This window comes from Gossypium hirsutum, chromosome A13 (genome assembly GCF_007990345.1).
Source record: "Gossypium hirsutum isolate 1008001.06 chromosome A13, Gossypium_hirsutum_v2.1, whole genome shotgun sequence".
In the NCBI taxonomy this organism is placed as follows: Eukaryota; Viridiplantae; Streptophyta; class Magnoliopsida; order Malvales; family Malvaceae; genus Gossypium; species Gossypium hirsutum.
Genome location: NC_053436.1, coordinates 105363309 through 105380232, shown reverse-complemented (window position 1 = coordinate 105380232; position 16924 = coordinate 105363309). Strand labels below are relative to the sequence as shown.

At 30.8% G+C, this 16924-nt stretch overlaps 2 protein-coding genes across 4 annotated transcripts; one reads left to right on the top strand and one right to left on the bottom strand.

The window, feature by feature from the left end:
* Positions 1-1727: 1727 nt before the first annotated feature.
* On the bottom strand, positions 1728-4129 carry LOC107893497 (subtilisin-like protease SBT6.1). 3 transcript variants are annotated; one of them, XM_041085572.1, is made up of 6 exons: positions 3824-4129; positions 3454-3711; positions 3226-3353; positions 2945-3097; positions 2537-2653; positions 1728-2132 (listed from the first exon to the last, which is right to left on the bottom strand). In XM_041085572.1, exons 3-6 carry the CDS (start codon positions 3280-3282, stop codon positions 2040-2042), a joined length of 420 nt encoding a protein of 139 aa, XP_040941506.1. In that variant the 5' UTR covers positions 3283-3353; positions 3454-3711; positions 3824-4129; the 3' UTR covers positions 1728-2039. The 3 variants fall into 3 exon arrangements, with proteins under 3 accessions (XP_040941506.1, XP_016673997.2, XP_040941507.1); XM_016818508.2 differs by having other exon boundaries at positions 3454-4129; XM_041085573.1 differs by lacking the exons at positions 3226-3353; positions 3454-3711; positions 3824-4129 and having other exon boundaries at positions 2537-2663.
* Positions 4130-4574: 445 nt separating this feature from the next.
* LOC107893498 (hydrophobic protein RCI2B) lies at positions 4575-5693 on the top strand. The gene is made up of 3 exons (XM_016818510.2): positions 4575-4804; positions 4890-4998; positions 5355-5693. The coding sequence occupies exons 1-2, from the start codon at positions 4715-4717 to the stop codon at positions 4971-4973; spliced, it is 174 nt and encodes a 57-aa protein (XP_016673999.1). The 5' UTR covers positions 4575-4714; the 3' UTR covers positions 4974-4998; positions 5355-5693.
* The last annotated feature ends 11231 nt before the right edge of the window (positions 5694-16924 follow it).

The following is a 16924-nucleotide window of genomic DNA, read 5'->3' as shown; positions in this document are numbered from 1 at the left end:
GAGAAAGAAATCTTCTGACCCATTCCAATCGGGCAACAGAAGGTAAACTGAAGAAAACTGAAGAAAATTTAAACTTTAAACTATATACTTTTAAGGATAAAAAATATTAAATTAAAATTTCTATTAAAATTTTAACTTTAAAGCTAAATACAAAAATTAATGAATTTAAATTAAGAAAATTAAAACAAGTTACATTCTATATTAGAATTACATAAGAAATTGTTTACATTCTATATTAGAATTACATTAGAATTACATAAGTTCTGTTTACAAGTTACATTCTCTCATGACCAACTCTCAAAATCAACTCTTTAAGGGATCTTTTTTCCCTTTACTCGGTGTAACTGAGTTGCAACAGGTGGTTTATCCATACTTTTCTTGCCATCCCACATGTAAACATCATTTATAGCAGTAGCAGTTGCAGCCCAGTACTTACCAGCAGAAATGCTTACGATTGTTTTCTCAGAAAGGGAATATAGCTGTACAAATTCATCCAAATGAAGTAAATAAAAGCTTCACTCCAGGGGAAGTTAAAATCAACAAAGACAATGGAATAGAACCTGTTGGCATCTAAGATGAGGATCTGAGGAAACCCAATAAAATAATGCTCCATCTTCAGTAATAACCATGCTATGTACCATCCCGGCAACTATTGCAAAATAAGAAAGATCCATCTTCAGTAATACTCATTATGCATAAAATAATTAAAATTATGACCATGTATTTAAAGATATAAAAACATGAATATCAAAATAAGAAAGATCCATAGGAATTTCAAATTCATCACTTATACGGGCATCCCACAATCCATAAATTTCAAAAACAGTCATGGATGTTAAATTTACAAGTTTCTTTATCACACAACTTACACCATATTGAAATTCAAATCCATTTTCTGAAACTCAGATTCCTAAGTATAACCTAAGTGAACATTTCACAGCTATCAATTATTTTATGCCTTCTATGTTATATCATGACAGGCAGCTCCAGTCCATATCTCTTTAATCAATTGCTTAGTCCCAATTTTGTTTAGCATTCAGTACCTTTTACATATAAACTCAACATACAACAATAAAATCCATGTCTCAACATGTAAGCATTTGCAATAAAAAATTGAAAATGAAGGTTATGCAATAAAAACTCACTTTCGCAGGCTGTCTGTGATTAGCATCTAATTTAGAAAGGAAAACTGATATTTCATTTTTCAACTTGGGCAATAATATAGATGAATTAAATTAAATGATTCCTTTCAATATTAGCTTTAAATTGAACCATAGCTAAACCGAGACAAGCAGAACTCATCCATCTTCTAAAGCAGACAGAAATTAGATAAAACATAAAATGAGGTTTCAGACCACGTACCGTTTTTGAATTCCGGTTCCAAAATAAAATTTCACAGTTTAAACCAAAGAAGAACTAGCTGGACAACAAACAGAAAAATAATAAGTTGCCAATTAACCGTAAAAAACGAAAAGAAATGAAAGGAAACAAGAGAAGTTACCTCTGCCATGAAGGTATCCGATAAAATGAGTCCGGAATATCTGCGGAAAAGCATTTAACACCCTGGGGCATCGGCTAAATGGCAAACCAAAACTTTTACTACATAGTATCTTGCCTAATCAAGCACTTTCCGGATAAGTTTAGTTGAATAGGCACCATAAGCATTAGCAATCAACATATCAAAAGAAAGTATTTTAATCTAATATTGAAAAAGTTTCAAACTTCAATGATCAACAGATGTAAATTATCATAAAAGAAAAGATTATTATATTCTCCACTATAATCAATTGTATATAATCCTTACAACTTATAGCCATAAGAGCTTATTTTTAAACTAACCAGAGAAGGCACTCTCCTCTCTGCATTATGACTAGTTTTCTGTATTTGCTTTTAATTCATGTTTCTATCAAATCCTACTTCTTGACCTTTCTTTGCTTCTTCGGCCCCGGAACTTCCAATCTACCAACAGAACATCCACACCGAGCTTGAAACACGAACACTGCTCTTCCGTTAACAGGCGCCATCTTCTTTAAAGTTGTTTAAAGTGCTGGGTTGTTTAAAGTGCCATACAATGGCCCATCATTTCCAATGGCTGACACCATAATAATATTATTGGCTGTTATTTCCCAAACCTGGAGAACCATAAAGCAGCAAGCATTAACCAAAAACGTTCAGCTCCATTGTATGTAAGGATAAACATGCAAAACTGAATGTGGAAGTTTCAACAGCAGAGTGGGTAACTTCACTGGCTAATCCTTCCATATTTGGAAATAAATGTCCAAAGAAAACAAGCAAACTTCTTCAAAATGCAAAATATTGAAAGAGGAAGTCAACTCATGAATTTGAATGATCATAGCATGTTCATGGGATTTAAGAGAGGCCAAAAAACCTGTGGGAAGCAAGTGAATGCATTATGATTGAAGCATTTCCACATGCCACTACAACCAAACTTAGACAATTTTGCAGTTTTGAAACAAAATTATTAATGATGCTTGACAAATGAACACCAATAAACCACAGGCCATGAGAATCATACCTTCTCTACAAATGGGAGATCCAAGTAATCAGGTCCACCTATGCTCAAGTTTAGCACATCCATGTTGATTGCAATAGCATAGTTGAAAGCATCAAGGAACCAAGATGTATATGATACCTGCAATAAGCTGAGAGCAAAATTCTCATAATCCAGCCAAATTTTATAGAATAACAAATGTTAAAGGGAAAGTCCTTAGGTTGATGGATATACTGTATGATATATATCTTCTAATTATAGTAATGAACAGTTCAAAAGAGCTTCCAACTTCTGTAGTGCATGCTAGGAATTTTCAAATGGATCAAATATAAAGGAAACCAACAACAAAAAGGGTGAGATTTGCAAAGGCCTGGTGCAACATCCAATCAAAATACAAAAACAAACAAAATATCCAACACCAACTTGTGTTACCTGTGCATCAGTAAAAACACGGAAAGCATAAATTTCAGTATCTGGTGCAAAGCCAAGACATTCTGCGTCCTCACCAGCAATAACACCAGCCACAAAGGTCCCATGTCCAAGGTTATCATTCAAAGTATCCTCATTGGTCCAATTAGTTCGTTCCTGAAAAATTTACTCGCAAGAGTGATTATCAGAACTCCCTATTGAAGACCAACAAGTTATTTTCAATAAGAAAATAATTCCACACCAACAAAAGTTCAACTAACTTCATTTTCACACTAATGATGTACCTTAATGTTTCGGAAGTGAGGATGATCAGCACGTATTCTAGTGTCGAAAATAGCCATTTTGACTTTAGCACCGGTATACCCTTTCTCCAAAGAGCATCCGCTCCGAACAAGGAAGTAACTTGAGACCTCTGCGATATAAAAATAAGAAATTCCATAACTTTCCTCCCTCGTTTAAATTCTCATAAATTTGGCTTTGGGAAATTTAGTTAATCAAATTAAAATGTTTACCTGCATCAAAAGATGGCGACTCCAATTAAGTGAGGAATTACTTAAACCTAAATGGTGGAAATGTTTCTCTTTTTCACTAAACAACATCAAAAGATTGAGCAGAGAGCATGGTGTGGCGGGATTGCATTGGCGGGAAAATGCCCTCATCAGATAGAGAGAAGAGGAAGAGGTAACTCTCTGCCTTCTTCGGTTAAAGCTTGAGAGGGAGTTGTTGCATCTTCAGCTTCCGACAACCTCGTCAATCTAAAGCTTCTGGGTCTGTTACAGAAAACAAAGAAAGAAAGGAGAAGAATTTGGGGCTTCTGGGTTAAAACTTCTGGGTCTGTTACAGAAAACAAAGAAAGAAAAACAGAAGCAGCTCTCTTCTTGCCTTTCTCTATGGCATGCTCGACAAGAAATTGGGGCTACTGGCCGAAGGCGAAGCAAGCATTGAAGGAGATAAAGAGAGACAGACCCAGGAAACAGAGGGCAAATTAGGGCGTGAAAAATAAAACGGATGTAAACTGAGGAGAAGCCAGGGATTAGAAAACAGAGAATTTCGGGGATTAGGGGCGTAACGTATTAGGGGTGTATTAGGCAATACATTGAACCAAACACCTGCTTAAGAGGGGCTTAAGTGGGACCCACAGATTAGGGGTGTATTGGCTAATCCAATACACCCAACCAAACATAGTGTTAGTTGCAACAGTAGGATTCAACCACATAAAATACCTATATTTTTCTATTAAGGATTCGATTTAATTCCTAATTTGCTCTTGGAATTTATAGTAATTATATTAATTCCTAATTTGCTCTTGAAATTTATAGTAATTATTGAATATAGAAGATTTTTCAAGATTTATAACAAAAAAAAAAGCAGAACACATGCGGGCGTTAATGCAGTGAGCTGTAAGTGTAGGTTCCATTTCACGAAGTCAAGGCATAAACGCATATGCCCATCCCAAAGCCAACAGACATACAGTTTATTACCCATAAGCATCGGCGTTGGCATCGAGCATATAGATTTACAACGTTAAAGTAGCAAACCATGTGGCCTATCATCATCATCATGATTCATCAACGTATCTACCAATCAACTGCCGCCCACTGCTGACACGTGGACTCCAGGGGGTCTCTATAAATTTCGCTATCACCCCTCACCATTTCTCTCACCCACTCTCCCTTGCCTACTAGAACCCTCTCAAAAAACAATCCTCTTCCTGAAAGAAACGAAAGTCTTGAATTTGTTTGCTTGGGGCTTGTAAAGAAGGAGAAGAAAAAGATGGCAGATGATAGTACAGCTACCTGCATAGATATCCTCTTAGCCATCATTTTGCCTCCTCTCGGTGTCTTCCTCAAGTTTGGTTGCCAGGTCAATATCCATATCTGAGCCTTTTTCATTTTTATTACATGATATTATATAATATGAACCGTAATTAAATAAAAAATTGATGCAGGTGGAGTTCTGGATATGTCTTGTACTCACCCTGTTTGGGTACATCCCTGGTATTATTTATGCTATCTATGCCATCACCAAGTAGTCCTCTAATCCCGTCCTTCTCATCTGTAAGTAACAAGTTTCAACTTTCAACATACATACACATATTCAGGTTACATACTTGTACTATGTGCGATCGAAAATTACTTTCTCTTAAAATTGCTTTCTTCTAATTTCATGTAAGAAAAAACAGACCTAAATTTACACAGAAACCAATTCATAGATGGTAAGTCGGCAGGTCTACACGTCTGGAAGTTTCGATTAAATGCAATAATTGATTGCCTAACTTCATTTAATTTAATTCAATGTATACGGATTTATTTTTTATTTTATTTAATTTTTAGCTTTATAATTACATAAATGTGTTTTTTCTTTTTTTTTCCAGTTGTAATGAAATTGGCATTTTTTCTGTTTTCATATACAGGTGGAGATTTGGAGTAGGATTCTGGTTTTGTTTGAATATGTGTCGGTTATAGTATTTTATTTCAATTAATATTTTGTCTGTTAATTTGATGGTGATGTAAAGCTTGTTGTTATGTTATGATGATGATTTATATTGTGGGGAGGGGGGGGGGTGTTTAAGGGTCATGTTACGTTTGTGTTGATCTCCTCATCCCCTTTGGCAGTGATGTGGTACAACTCCATTCCATTTATTTAGTGTTTTTTTTTGGTTCAATATTTCATTTATTTAGTGTTCATCAAATAAAGATGTTTTAATGGTGGGATCCGGTTTCAGTATAAACCAAGTATGCCATTCAAGTTATATGATTTGTTTTATGTTTCTATGGGCAGTTTGATTTCCATCAATTTTATATAAATTTAATTAGTATAATAATAAATTTAATTGTTGTAAATTACGTTTTTTATCAATTTGATTATGATTTAATAAATTTAGCCTGTAATATTTTTATAAAGGTGTAAATGTTGAGATTAAATTTATTAATTTTTTTTTAAATTAAGATTAAATTAATAAATATATAAACATTAATGGTTAAATTTATTATTATATTATGATTAATTATTTTTAATTATTTATTTTTAAAATTGATAAGGATTTAAATTTTTTTAGAAGAACTAAATTATTTGATATTAAAATTAAAAATAATTTTTTTACCTAATATTTAATATAAAAGCATTGTACAAATTGAAGACGTTCAAGGCATTTCAAAATTTACTCCGATCAAATATCATGCAAGAAAAAAAAGTAGAACCATTTTATGGCTAATTAAGTTTTATAAGTCATTCTCCAAAAAGCAAAGCATATATTATGTTTGAAATTAAATTTTGTTAAGTGTTTTTATGTATTTTTTTATGAAGATTAATTTTTTTATTTATATGATACGGTTTTTGAATTCGATTTACTAGATAGTTTCTTATATATGCCAATATGTATCTTATTTTAAAGCTAATACGTGTCCTTAAGTATAGGTTCGCTTGCATTATAACATAAACTCATCATGTGCGGACTCAAAAAAACAAATTATACAGCTTGACCACTAATGTAAAGAGGACTGAGTCGATTTCTATCAAATAGTGAGTCGATAATGACAAATATCATAACAAACCTAAATTGATTTTGTCTTTTTTTTTTAATCTTTTCTTTTCAAAGCCCAAACTGTAAAGCAGTAAACCGAATGTTTACAGATGGATATGTTACTAATCGCAAACAAAATAAACAAGAGAAAAAAAAGGGAAAAAGAGAAGATAGGCGCATCTTACCAGCCCTACACCCACTTTGAGTCGTGTTATTGAAGAAAGCATATTAATGGAACCCATTGGATTCCTCAATCCACATCAACCTACCTACTGTACTCCCACTGTGGACCATTCCCGTTTCTTTTTGAACTCATTGAAATTATGTGCGTGTAATCAGCTGTGGATGTACACATGCAACTAAATGAAACATGTTCTTGTTTTATCAGAACCCAAAGTTGCCTTAATCTGACAGTTACTATGAGCTTGTCTAAGAATTCAATAGCTCCTACAACAAGACGAATGAGATCGTCCATTTGACAAGCAAGCGGCTACTTGTGTCGTACGTTGTTACTTGGGCATGGCAGGCTTCAATTTTATTCCTTGACTTCACGTAGGAAAATGCTAAGCCAAGAGATGAAATTTCTTCTGAATGCTACCCATTCACTTGTCCTCTAATACACTATATATATAAATTCTAAAATATATATTTATGTTTTACATTTTCTAGAGAATTATATATACCAAAAGTATGTTTATAAATAAATTAGGAATGTATAATTTTATAATATTAAATTGAATCATCATTGGTAAAATAAGCGGACGGGAGAAATTATGAATCTATCCTATATCCATTGATGTAAATGTTTTCAACATCTTTGCAAGCAAAGACAAAGATAGAAAATTGCTTTAGGAGATTAGAAATGAATCATAAAATATTGAAAGCACTAAAATATAATTTTATTATTATATTAACATATAATTTTATAAAAATTTAAAGGATTAAGTAACTAATTTACCATTTTTTAGGGTCCACTGCTGCCCTCTTTTAACTCCGTCCTTGTTTATAAGTGAAAATATTGTAAAAATATAATTTGAATTAATATTTAATCCACTATTACTTAATTATAATATAGAAATGATTTTATTTTATAGTTAAGTATTTTATTGTGAGGAGAATCAGGCATTTATATGACATGGTTACTGTTTATGGAAGTGACGCCCTATATTGGCTCCATGCATGTTAACGCGTATGCTATCCTAGACTTAACATGTGTTCGCTGGTCCAGGTGTTCACTAGTTCACTCGCTGGACTTCGCACCCTCTACTTACGTACACCCAAAGACATGCGAACTAGGCTCCTGAGCTCTCCTCGCAAGTCCTTAACGTATCCACTTGGTGGGACCCAAACTCGGGTCACGGGTCGATAATTTGGATTATATACGGATTTCGAGTTGACAATTGAAAATAACATAACAATAGCCAAACGGCAGTCTATAACCCTTATTTTTTGTCAACTTATTAAATATAAATTAAAGATTTATATTGACTTTTTTACATGAATAATATAAAATAAATACCATAATAGGATAAGGAGAATAATATTGATGAAAGTCGGCATAATGTACGATGAATATTTGGTGCCGCCTGACCAATCGGCGGCACTGGACTGAAATGTGATGACCTAAAATATTTAGGGGCCTGATATGAAACCTACTATTTTGATTGAAAAGCTTGGGTGCCGCATGACACAACACTAAGTTCAAAAGGATAAACTGCTTCATAAGCCCTTCTTCTTTTTTTTCTTTTATTTCCCTTCAACACCAAAAATAAAGAGGCCTATTACGAATTAGTCCAAAATGTTTTTCTACTAAAAAATATTTTTGTAAGAAAGCTGATTTCAATTGGAAATAAATTTCATTTATTTTTTGAAAAATCTTTTTTTTTTCAAATCATTTTATTCTAGTTCGAATAATTTTTTGAAAAATAATTTTACAAAAAAAATTATTTGAACAAAAAAATTATTTTTTGAAACATAAATAAAATTTAATTCCAGTTGGAATCTATTATGAATATCTTATTAAATAGATGTTCATCATGATCAAAATAAGTTTTGTTGTACTTTAAATTCTAACAGCTATTAGAATTAGATCTCTACTTCATTTATACTTCTTATACCTATAAATAAAGTCTTTGAAGAAGCAATGTAATCATCCCATTAATCAACAAAATATATTCTTTATTGCTTCCCATATTTTCTTTGTTTTTTACTCTCTCTATCTCTTTTTATTTAATAACATGTTATCAGCACGATTTTTCTCAAAATGATAGTTCCTTTTATCGACAATCAAATTTATTCTCCATGATTTCCAAGATCTTAGATGGCAAGATGCAAAGTTTTTGCGGGAAGTTTTTTTTATTTAATGTTTCATAATTGATTATTTTAGCTAATTCATGATCAATTATAATTATTTTGATTAACTTATTTTATTTTATGTTATTAAGGATGGTGAAGGATTTGATATCGCTATCTATATGAAATTGTAAAATAAGATCCATTCCCAAAGTTTGCTATTGATAAAATTTGATTGGATTCAAAGTCTACTATTGGAGTTTAAATTTGTTTACTTGTTCATAAAATCATCAAGACTTCGTTGAACAAGAAAGGTACATCAACTTAATTAGACCTCTATCTTTACACTTTTTCTCAATAATAACATCTTTGGATATTAAATTAATTTGATATATGGTTTAAATATTTGAGATGATTTTATTTTAAGTTTTGGTTCCATGGATTACTTATGGTTTCAAACATCTTATTTGTTCATGAAAATGAATATTGATTGACTTCTTTATGTTGCTATAGTAGGTTTTATAATTAAATAATGTATTTGACTAAAAACATATTAGTATGTAAAATTGTGTTGATAAACCTATGAAATTTATGATTGTTTAGATTTGATTTAGTTCGAATATAAATTGCGTTCCTTTAATGTATCCTATTATTTTGGTTATACAATTTGAAATTTTTCAATACTCATACATGCATAGTTCTAAAAACAATTTTTTGAGGAATGTATAAATTGATTTTTGGGTTGGTTCTAATATTGAATTTCAAGTTTTAATTGTTGCCATTTTTAATTCTTGAATTATTTTGATTGAAAACATTTTCATAAACTTAAAAATGAGTATTACTATATTAATTTGATCTTTTGCATTTCTATGAATCTTGTTTGTATTAACCAATTGTTGTTTGATAAGAAGCATTAAAACAACTCGTGTGGTTTGATTTTATAAATGCCTTACTATACAACCATGAGAAACTTGTTGCTTTTGTAAAGTTGTTAAATGTATTTCATACACTTTATATTTTTTAATTATTTAGAGAAATTATATGAGCAATTCATAAATGGAAAAATTTTAGTGAACATGAGATGTATAATTTTGAAGTAAATTTCATACATGTCTACAATGGTTTATGAATTTTTTGTTGGCACTAACATTATATCAGTTTGATATTTTAAATGTCAGTTTTATCCGTACATTTGATTTGCTATAAACTCCATGCTTGACTTGGTTATTTCTTTCTAGTTAATTGATGATGAAAAACTCTTGTGAAAAGGGCTTTAAAAGTATTTTAGATTGATTCTAATGCCTTCTTAAGGCCAAACAAAATAATGAATTATTTGTTCCACTGATTCTGTTCCATTCCTCGAAGTGAATGTAGCAATACATAATAATTATAAAATGGAACCTCTTGTCATTATTGACAAATAGATGAAAAGAAGATGGATGATTCGAAATGTTGCTAATTGTTCATTCTTAGAACAAAATGACCAATGATTCATACTAATTAATCATTCCTTGAAGCGAATGATATCTATATAAGCTTATTGGTAAGGAGTATGATATATGCTTACATTATTGTTCGATTTTTTTTTTGCACATTCCTTGAAGTGAATGTTTGCAATAAATATAACAAATTATATAATCACTTTTGATTATTAATGTCAATGTGAACATTTGAAGATTTTGACATATTCTCTGGAGTGAATATTGGAAATAATTGTTTGCAAATTATATTTCTTTTATTGAGTTAATGATGCATTGTTGAGAGCACCAAATATATCCTGTCCCTATAAAATAATGAAAAGAATAGTATAAGGGAAGTAGGGTCAAATCCTCAAGGACCGGATTTGCACAAGTTCCTGTTCCTCGAAATCCCGGACAGAATCGTGCCTGAAAAAACCTGCGTAACTAAAAAAAAACAGAATTTAAAGTTTGATTGAAATTACGAAAATTAAAATTAAAATTGTAACGAAAGACAAAGTTGAGTAAGAGAGAGGTTTTTATGGAGAGATTCCAGCCTCTGGTTGTGTCGATCCTCCTTGAGTTCAATCCTCAGCTTTTAGGTGATCCTTCTCGAATAGAACAAGCCAGTTATAGTGGAAGAGGATGTCGACAACCAACAGCTCCACTTAGATTTTAGACTTACGATTTAGAGGAATCTGACTCTAGCCAACCGTCACTTTTGTGGGACCGTCTTATACTAGATCATCACTTCTCAATGGAAAATGCCACACCATTTTGTCTCTTGGGCTCGACAACCACTGACGCAGTAAGCTAACGAACCGACTGTGCAACCTTCCTAAAACATACAAAGCGGCCGCCTTTGCACAAGATGAAAAGATCACTTTTGAAGGGACATGAACGGAAGTGTCAGTCCCGTAGTGCGAAGAAGCGATGAATACTCGTTGAGAAGGCTAAGCACGGATTTTAAGCCTCATGAACCCTTTTTGGGGAATTTCGACAACCTTTGGCTAGATAAGTTTAGTGTTTCATGATTTTTAGGGGAAAAGAAATAAGTTTAATGAAAATAGAATTTTTATTGAATAATATGAAAGGAAATAAGGCTAAGGTTTTTGGGAAAGGGAGTGTTTATAGAAAAGATGTGTCAAATTTGTGTCACTCCATCCCCTATTTATAATACTAGGAAACCTAGTCTATTCCTAATTAAATTCTAAAAGATAAATACAAATAAATAAAGATAATTAAAGATAAATAAGGATAAATAAAGATAAAAGCTAAAATTAAATCTTAATAATCCTTAATAATTATCCTAATATAATTGGAATTTAAATAGAGTCTTGTGCTATAAAATCTCTTATTTGCACTTTTGCCCCAAATCTTCTACAATTTGTATTTTCGGCACCACATCTTGCATGCTGGCCTATTTTATCTTTAAATTCATGCTTTTAGCCCCCAAATTTCCTTTTGCCTTCAATTTAGTCCCTATAAGATAAAAAGCCATAAATAGCTCAAATTAGTAGGATCATACTCAAAATAAACATATAATTAATACATAAAAATATGTCATTCCAGAGTATTATCAATTAATAACATTATGGACTTCACATTGATGTAGACATTTCCAGAAGTAAATGTCACAATATTGCTAATGTATACAAAATAAAAAGAATGACGATAAAATTATCAATTGTCAAAATTTATATAGACATTATTAGTACAATTGAAAAACATGTTAAAGTAAACCAGAAGGTTACTGATACAAATACATTTACTAATTGGCGTGACCAGTTAGACTATCCTGGATCATATAGAATGCAAAAATTAATTGAGAATTCAATAGACATTTATTAAAGAACCGAAAGATTTTTTAATTTAAGGAATTCTCATGTGTTATTTGTTCTCAATGATAATTGATTATTACAAACTCACTGGCTAAAGTTGAGATTTAATGTCTTGCATTTTTGAAATGAATATGGGCCCATTCATCCACCATGTGGATGATTTTGATATTATATGATTTTGGTAGATGAATCTACAAAATAACCACATGCGTTATCAACTCGCAACCTGTCGTTTGCGAGATTGCTTGTTTAAATGATTAATTTCAGATTATACAATTAAAATAATTCATCTTGTTAATGTTGGTGAGTTTATATCCCAAGCTTTCAATAATCATTGTATGCCAATCAAGATAAAAGTTGAACATACTGTAGCTTATGTTCACACATAAATTGATTTAGTTCAATCGTTTATCAAATGCTTCCAACTAATAGCTAAACCATTACTTATGAGACCCAAACTTCCTATTTCAGCATTAGATTGTATTAATTTACATGTTGTATGCATCAAGCCAATAAATTATAAATACTCCCCATTACAATTGATTTTTGTCAAGAGTCAAATATTTCCCATCTTACAACTTTTGGATGTATGATATACGTTCCAATTGCTTCACCACAATGCACAAAGATGGGTCATCATACGAGATTGAAAATGTATATTTATATGAGTCTCCTTATATTATTAAATTTTTTTGAGCTATTAATTCGAGATTTAGTTATCACATGAGTTGTCAGTTTTTCCAACATTAGGGGGAGAGAATAAAAAACTAGATTAATAAAGTACTTGAAATGAAATATCAATGTCTAAGATCCTCATACACAGCAATGTGAACCAAAAGTTCAACAAATAATTCATTTTACAAATCTACTGCCAGATTCATTAAATCTCACATATTAGCTGAAAATGTTACAATACGAATTGATGTCCTAATAGGGCAAAATGTTAGTGCAAAAGAAAGTAATCTACGCCTAAATTGTGGAAGACTGGTCGATTCCAAAGATAAAAATCCTCATAAAAGAAAATGAGCGAACATTCAAGATGGTCATATAGTAGAGGCGGGGTTCTTGAAGAGACTCATGACATAACTAATTATAAAACTCAAGAAGAGATTCATGTACCTAAAAGTGAAAATGGAAATGATGAAAATAAAGATATCTCGATAAGTTATGTCAATATGAGAAAAAGATGGAACCGAAAAAAAATAGTTGTCAACAACAATTTTGCTTATAATGTTGCCATTGAAATAACAAAAGAAAATGAGGATCTTATGCCTAAATCTATTGAAGAATGTAAAAATAGAAAAGAATGGCCAAAATGGAAAGACACAATTCGAGCAAAATTGAATTCACTTTTTAAATGTGAGGTTTTTGGACATGTAGCCCAAACACCTAAAGATGTAAAGTCGATAGGATATAAATGGCTATTTGTGCGAAAACAAAATGAAATTGATGAAGTCATAAGATATCAAGCTCGACTTGTAGCACAAGGATTTTTACAAAGGCATGACATTGATTACAAAAAGACATATTCTTCTGTAGTGGATGCAATCATGTTTAGATGCCTTATTAGTCTGGCAATACGTGAAAAACTTGATATGCGTCTAATGGATGTTGTTACATACTATTTGTATGGTACACTTGATAGTGAAATTTATATAAAAATCTCTGATGGATTTAAAATCTCATAAGGATATAAAGTTTCTCAGGAAAATTGCTCGATCAGATTAAAGAAAAGTTTATATGGATTAAAACAATCTGGATGTATGTGGTACAATCGTCTCAATGAATATTTGTTGAAAGAATGTTATAAAAATGATCCAATTTGTCAATGTGTTTGTATAAAAAGGTTTGGATCGAATTTTGTGATAATTATTGTTTATGTTGATGATCTAAATATTATTGGAACTCCCGAAGAGCTTAAAAATTCAATAAATTATTTAATGAGAGAATTTCAGATGAAAAATCTTGGAAAAATAATGTTTTGTCTTGGCTTGCAAATCGAGCATTTAAATAGAATTCATATCCATTAGTCAATTTATATGGAAAAGATCTTAAAGGAATTTTACATTGATAAAGGACATCCATTGAGTACCTCGATGGTTGTATGATCGTTAAAGTGAATTTTGTCCTTGTGAGAATGATGAAGATTTTTTTGGTCCTGAAGTACCATATCTAAGTGTCATAGGGGTATTGATGTATCTTGCAAACAATACAAGACTTGATATAACATTCATTGTAAACTTGTTAGCAAGATTTAGTTCTTCTCCAACATGTAGACATTGGAATAAAATTAAATATGTATTCGAATATCTCAAAAGGACCATTGATATGAGATTATATTATTCAAATGATTCAAAATCTCTATTAGTTGGCTATGCTGATGTTGGTTATTTATTAGATCCACATAAAAGTTGATTTCAAACGGGATATTTATTTACACGTGGGGATACTGCCATATCATGGCGTTCAACAAAGTAAACATTAGCTGCCACTTCTTCAAATCATGTAGAAATAATTGCAATGCATGAGGCAAGTCGAGAGTGTGTTTGGCTAAGGTTATTGACCCAACATATCTAGAATATATGTAATTTGCCTTTATAGGAAAAGATGTCAACTATCTTATACAAAGATAACGCATAATGTATAGCTCAATTGAAGGGTGGTTACATCAAAGGTGACAGAACGAAACATATTTAACCAAAATTATTCTTCACCCATGATATTGAGAAAATAGGTGATATAAATGTTTAACAAATTCATTCTAGTGATAATTTAGCAGATCATTTTACTAAGGCATTGCCAACTTCAATATTTGAAAGACTACTACACAATATTGGAATGCGTCGAATCAAAGATGTAATGTAATGTAATGTTGCCATTAGGGGGAGTCTAAAAACAAGTTATACTCTTTTTCTTTAACCAAGGTTTTGTCTCATTGAGTTTTTCTGGTAAATGTTTTTAATGAGGCAGCTTGTAATATAAGATTGTGTACTGTTTTTCCTTCATTAGGTTTTTATCCCATTGGGTTTTTGCTAATATAATTTTAATGAGACACATTATCTACTTCATTAGAATTAGATCTCTACTTCATTTATACTTATTATGCCTATAAATAGAGTCTTTGAAGAAACATTGTAATCATCCCATTGATCAATAAAATACATTATCTAATGCTTCCCATATTTTCTTTGTTCTTTACTCTCTCTGTCTCTCTTTATGTTATAGTAGAATAAACTTCTTTACAAAAATACTTTTTAGTAAAATAAAAAATACTTTTCAATCAAAAAGGAAAATTTATATATCAGATCCCTAAATATTTTAGATCATCACATTTGAGTCCGATGCTGCCGATTGGTCAAGCAACACCAAATATTCCCTGTACATTTTATCTAATTTCGTCAATATAATTCCCCTTATCCTATTATAATAATTAATTAATTATTTTATATTATTCATGTAAAAAAATTCATTTATATTGGTGCATAAATGGTTGACAATTAATTAAAATTAAGGAAGCTAAATTTATTTAACTTTATTTTTAATGTTATGAGATCTACCCATATCGACATAATTAGATTTTTGGCAGAAGGGGAAATCACGCATAAACCAATTTTGAGTGGGTACATGGTCCTACCAGGACATAAATAAAGAAGGTTAATAAATTTAAAAATACAGTAACATGACATTTGGTGCTGCTTTCATAACACAATAATGTCACCTTTTTAAGTTTCTTGACGTGATGGAATTGAAATGAATCACTAACCCACATGGATAATTACCAATAAATCTTGTCCAAAACTGAATATCAAACTTAAGAAATCAATACTAAAATCTATAAATAATGAAGAAAAGAAGCACAATACAGTTATATATATATATATATGGAGCAATCAATGTCGACGAGAAACTTCCGGTCAAAATCCAGAAGTGAGGGACTTTACTTCATCCACAAACACCACTCCTTCCACATAACTTTACCATACGAAGCCAACGAGTCAAAGTCCCCTACAACAATCTGGACTGACTCAGCTTAAAGAATTAAAAATCGATATTAATTATCCCAAATAAAATGTATGTCCCAATCTCATGCGTGAATTTTATTTTATTTTTTTATTCATTTGTGTTTTATATTAATTTAATTTAATTTTATAATTTTTTCAACATATATATAATTATATTTAATTAATTATGATGGTATTGAATTTATATTTATAAATTCTAAAAGAAATTATTTTGTTAATAATAATATGTCATTTGAATTGTCACTCTTTAGTTTTGTCCCCACGGCACATGGTGATATTAATGTACACCACAAGTTATGCAAGTTAATTAAGATAGAAATGGGCCAATTCATTACTATCCACCCATTCCCTATGCATATGTTAAACTCATTCAAATATCCGCATTCCGTAAAAATAAGGGGTAAATAGATTGAGTATTAGTGCTATTGGTATATGTATTATTATTAATGTAGGAGGATGTAAGTTTGAGTATGCTGAAGCGCATTATCCTCTTATTTATAAGTTAGGGAAGGGCTATGGGTAGTTCTAGGTATTGTGTAAAAAAAATAGATATGATTAAAACTTATAATAAGATTGTTCAAAAATAAAAATAAGGGATAAATCTTAAAATTATATATAAATTTTAGTTTAATGTCTAATGTCATATATGCTTTTTGATTTTGCATAATTTTTTACATGAAAATTTGATTTGATTCAATTTTTACAAACTATTAATACAATTATTGATATAGCACCATTTTGATTTTATATATTGCATACACAAATAATTATATTTATTTAATATAAAAATAAGTTGATTAGTTATTTACTTAAATGTGTCCAATTGAACTAAAATTAAAGTCTCATGT